General features: G+C 39.4%; 1 protein-coding gene across 1 annotated transcript in view; it reads left to right on the forward strand.

Annotated features, from left to right (window-relative positions):
- Positions 1 to 5,170, forward strand: part of pacsin3 (protein kinase C and casein kinase substrate in neurons 3) — a 35,565-nt gene extending 30,395 nt beyond the window's left edge. The window contains exons 10-11 of the mRNA XM_005751438.1: positions 1,211 to 1,371; positions 3,653 to 5,170. Of these exons, the coding sequence (XP_005751495.1) occupies positions 1,211 to 1,371; positions 3,653 to 3,768 (277 nt within the window). The 3' untranslated portion in view covers positions 3,769 to 5,170. The remainder of the gene's footprint in view (positions 1 to 1,210; positions 1,372 to 3,652) is intronic.
- Positions 5,171 to 5,392: the final 222 nt, after the last annotated feature.

Raw genomic sequence — 5,392 nt, forward strand, 5'->3', positions numbered from 1 at the left:
TGTGTGTGTGTGTGTGTGTGTGTGTGTGTGTGTGTGTCAGAGACGGAGGTAGAAGACAGCATGTGGTTACTTTCCTTGTTACCTTGTAGTCACCCTGAGGAGTTAACATCCTGTACATAGATGACACTCTTAATTAGTAGCTAGAACAGTGTGTGCGTGCGAGCGTGCATTGCTCATGTTGCGAGGACATAAATGTGTTTTTTTTTAATACAGTCACATAGTGGGGGACACGCAACCCTGACCTCACCCACCGTTTGGGGACAGGTCAACATGTAAAGCAATACATTTAGGAGTGAATGCTTGGCATTGGAAATTCATTTAAGTTGGTGTGATGTCTCAAAGGTGGAAACATGACGGTGTGAATGTCACAGGACAGCCATGTTTCCTTAAAAGAATTGCAAACCTGCTCATCTTTATGTACTCCATAATGGGTTTGTTTGTTTGTTTGTTTGTTTGTTTGTTTTTTGAAAAAGAAAAAGCGAGAAAAAGAGAAAAGAAAAATCAATATCAGTGCTACAAATCTAGTTGGACTACAGTACCACATATATGTATATGTGGTCATAATAATTTTGCTATTTTTTAGGTTTTGTTTTTTTTAAATTGGTGTCTTAAGACAAGCATAAAGAGATTTTTTTAAATTAAAAAACAGGGAAGGCTCCTAACCACTTTGCTTTGAGCTCTGTTCTTTCCAGTGTAGCTGTTATTGCTGCTGTCATTTGAAGGGATGTAGTACAGAGCAACAAAGAGGGAAGTAAGAGTCACAATTTTTTATTTATTTTTAGCCATCCTTCCCACTTTCTAATAATAACACTGGTGTAATGTCCATTTGGTAAGCTGAGACATCACTGGACTAGATAGTTGGGTATTCTGCAAGTCTACATGTGTGTGCGGGCGTGTGTGTTTCTATAACATACATACATTTTACATCTGTATGTGGTGCTTTCCAAGCTCAGACTTCTGTGAGCCTGACATTTCCATGCGCTACTCTTCCCTTTATATCTGTGATGATAAAAGCGGTGTTTCCCAGGAGATGCCGTGCAGCTGAAACACCTCAATTCAGTCATGTGATGTAAGCCAGGAAAATGGGGAAACTCAAAATGGGAAAATTTGCCTATTACCAACTTATGTCTGTGGAAATGTTTGTGTTATTTTTGGCAAATGGAAAAGTTCAAGCTTGACTTTTAACGCCTCTATCCCTCTTCTCTCACAGGGTGAAAGATTATTCATCAGACTGGTCAGATGATGAAAGTCCAAAGAAGGTGGCGGTAAATGGCGTCGGGGAGGAGGAAGAAGAGCAGGTAGAGGGAGTGCGAGTCAAAGCACTCTATGATTACACGGGCCAGGAAGCCGATGAGCTCAGCTTTAAAGCAGGTATTAACCCCTACTAATGCTTTTTAGTTGGAAGGCATCACAGAGAAGAGTGCTGGTATTTCCATTTTTTATTTAATTAAAAGTTTAGTTTTTCTGCCTGTGATGCCTCATCTTAAGAACTACATACATACTCCTGTCAAACTCGTGTTTGACACTGATCCTCAAATGCAGTAAGAGTGTAATACAGAGTGGTGCATAAACACACACACATTACATCTTACTTTTTTGGAACTGATAAAACTAATGCATGAACAACTCCATCTAAGTTTCCACAGAAAGAAGTATACATGCATAGGAAAGTTTACTTCTCTGAGCATAAGAGGGTAGATTTGTGCTACTCTCTTCCATGTTTCTGTGGCTTCAGTTGGATCGTCATTACAAAAGTTGTATGTACAAAGCTTGCTGAAAGCACTCACATATCTCTGGATACTGGAAATGAAAACATTCAGGCTTTTGTTTGTTTGGTTTTTTTTTAAATTAGACTTAATGAACCCCACAGGAATGCTTTTATTTTGTAGAACAATTAACTTTTCCAGCTTTCACATGAAAATAAAACGCTCAGCTTTTTGCCTACATGCATCTAAATATTAACAGTGCATTACTGTAGCTTTTCAGTGACTAATCTGGTTGTAATTGTAAGGTCTGGTAAGCTGAGTAAAGCCAAATGCCCAAAAAAGAAACGACTAATGTAAATGAAGAGGAAATAAAATAATGAATATCAAAATATTGAGTTGATAGTTAATGGATGTGTGCTTCTGTTTGTTTGATTTGTTTTAAGTTAATTGATTTGAAAGGAATACTTCAGGGTCAGTGACGCAGGAAGTGGTCGAAAAATATCACCAGACCAGTTGGCAAGTAAAAGGTGCTTGTTGTTGCTAGATGAAACTAGCTGTAAAAAGGCATACAGTGCTACAGCAAAAATCTCCTTGTCATTTCTTTGGCCGGTAGCAGGTTGCTGCTGTCATTAGTCATTTGTATGGGAGACGCCAACCACTCTTCCCAGCAGCTATGAAACTGAAGAGTGTGCTGCTAACTGGGAATGAAGAACATTCACCTTCAAAGTAAAGCTTCTGCCTTTTCAAACATGTAGTTTCAGCAGTAAAGCCCAACCTTTACTTTGAAGGGAAATGTTTTCTGCCAACCTGCCTACTCGTTGGCAAATACATTTTTCCTTAGTGACCAGAAGTTGTCGGAGGGGTTGCAACTGCTCTCTAGGTCAATTTGACTGAGGCTACCTGTGTGTACCGTGTATCCTCAGGGGTTGAACATTAATTATTTTTATATTTAAAGCAACTCCACAGAAAATGTTTGAGGGAAAGCCTCACAGCAGGGGTGTAACAAATCTTGCTGCGTCCCTCCTCCTCTTTACACTCCTCGCAGTCAAGAGGAAAGAAGCTGCTGTATACCAGACAAATGGTACTCCGTTTAGTATAGAGGATAAATAATGGACATAATCAAAAGAAAGAAGGGGACGGACAAAAAGACCCCCAAAATTAATATGTAGGTATATAATATATCTCCATAATCTGAACATGAATTCACTGGAAAATTCCTAAACTTAAAAGAAAATCGTGTACTGCAAGTTGACATTGAATAAGAAACATAAGAAATTTACAAATCTGTAAAGCACATCTGCAAATATTTGGAGGACAAACACAAAAAGTTTCTTTTCTTTCTTTTTTTTCTTCTTTTTTTTTTTTTTTTTGGTCTTTTCCAGTGGCAAAAACCCCCCACATTCTGCTGCAGGTGCAGAAATGAGAAAAATTGAGATGAAGCTTAACGTGTTGTTAAACATAACAGAGGTTTAAAGCTGCTGTGGTGTATAGTAACTCTCACCAAGCTAACGGGACTTGATGGGACCACTGAGCTTAACCCAGCTCAGCTCAGCTGTGTAGGGAGGTTTTTATTTCCATGAAAGATTCGTCCCTGACTTTTGGGGGAGTCAGAGCCAGCCTGTTTATATTGCACAAGCAAACTTCCAAGAGCTTTTTACTGAACACATTACAACATAAAGTGAAAAAATACACAAAACCTTTAAATTCCATTAGAAGACACAATTACAGAAAACTGATGTGCTGGGGAAAGATCCTGCGTTACTGCACTTCTGTAAGTCCTGTACTGTAGATCAGAATCACAGCTGTGGAAACGGGAGATTTTACCTTCCTGTTTTTAACTTGTTTTAAACAGGAGGCCAAAGTCCTGCGTTTTGCTTGTATTTTGCAGGCGTATCCAGTCAGTATCCAATTATTCATTTAAATGAACGTGACTCTCATCCTTCCAGGGGAGGAGCTACTGAAGCTGGGAGAAGAGGACGAGCAGGGTTGGTGTAAAGGACAGCTGAGCAATGGCCAGATTGGCCTCTACCCTGCCAACTACGTGCACGTCATTGCGTCCTGATGGCCCCCCTCTATGGCCACCCAATAGCAACGCTGCAATCAAGATACCAGGACTAATTAAAAGGTGTTAGTGCTGAACAGTAGACCCGCCTTTTTTGAAAACAGCCTGGGTTGTTTTGTGTTTTTTTTGTTGCTGACTGTAAAAAAAAAAAAGAAAAAAAAGAAAAGAAAATGTAAGCATGTTTTTGTAAATTCAACCAGTGCAAAGATTTCCTTATTCGTGATGGATTGTTCAATCAACAAGACGTCAGCGGCACAGTCGATTGGTAGAAGCTTTAGCTTCAAGCAGAGAAGCATCGAGAGGCTTGCCAAACAAACTGTAAACATGCATGTTTGTTCTGTCATATCTTTGTTTTCTAAGAGGATGTTTTATTGGACAACACACGTTTAGTCCAAAAAGAATAAGAATGGGTGGAGATGAGGTGAGCAGCAGCCATTACAGCTGGCTCACTCACAAGATTTCAGTGTAGGTTTTGAGTTTTCTTGGATCCAGCATCCAGGGGCCATCACCAGGAACTCCACAGCTTTCTCTGCTCAGCTGTGGTGACTGCTGCTGTTTCAAATGACAAAACCCAGTTAAACACTGACTGTGCCTTAGTCGATAAGGTCTGAAATATACAGCGCCACCCTACTGTCTGACTGAATTGCACCCTGGATATGTGCAGCACCGCGCTACTCTGATCGAGGAATTACAGCCTGCAACTGCGCAATGCTGCCCGGCTTTCTGAGTGAGAGATTACAGCTGTCTGCTGTATAATGGGCTCATGGCCTCCTTCTAAACATGGAAAAAACCTTTAAAACTTCGGGTACATTACAGTAAATTTAATTATGCAGGCAGCACTTGATTGGCTTTCATTTAGCTTGATATTTGTGGGCTTTGGTTACTTTTTAGACACTTTTTTTTATGTGACAGCTGTTTTTTTTTCTTGTTTTTTTTGTTTTTGTTTTTCCATATTAAGTCACGCGAGTTTGCAGCTAAACAGTTGCTCCCCCCCCTCTAATCATTAGACAGATCAAAGCAGTAACGTCGACTGTTACCTCTGGGTCTTTTTAATCTATACATGTTTTTCTGTTGCTAGTCTGATTCGCTATGCTGGGATCACAATGCAAAATCATCTCAGACACATAAAAACAAAAAAGTAATAAGTTAAATTTTTTTTTCTTTTATTATGTCAGGTTTGGGGTTTTTTCATGTTTAAATTTGTGTCTTACATACAAGGAAGTCTCTTCTTTCCCTGTTAATCTTATCCCTGCTACAGCTAACCCACATAGATGCTAAAATAGAAGATATTAGATCTACTACATTGGTCTGTGGATTCTTTCTTTTTCTTTCCATAATTGTAACATATACATATACAGTACTTACAGGGAGAAGCAACAATAAAAAGCTTTCTACAGCTGAATGTTTCACAGAACATCTTTTGTGCTCATCAAAAGGGTAAATGCTCATATTATAGCTTAAAGCTCCCAAATATCAGAACTCCAGTATCTCAGAGTATTGCATTTCCATTTTGAGTATCTTATCACCGGCACAAGGAGGGTAAGCCACAGAAGGTCATTGCTGAGAAGGCTGGCTGTTTGGAGTGCTGTGTCAAATCATGTTAATGGGAAACTGAGTGGAAGGG

Source organism: Pundamilia nyererei, unplaced genomic scaffold (genome assembly GCF_000239375.1).
Source record: "Pundamilia nyererei isolate P.nyererei 1_Seehausen unplaced genomic scaffold, PunNye1.0 scaffold00310, whole genome shotgun sequence".
In the NCBI taxonomy this organism is placed as follows: Eukaryota; Metazoa; Chordata; class Actinopteri; order Cichliformes; family Cichlidae; genus Pundamilia; species Pundamilia nyererei.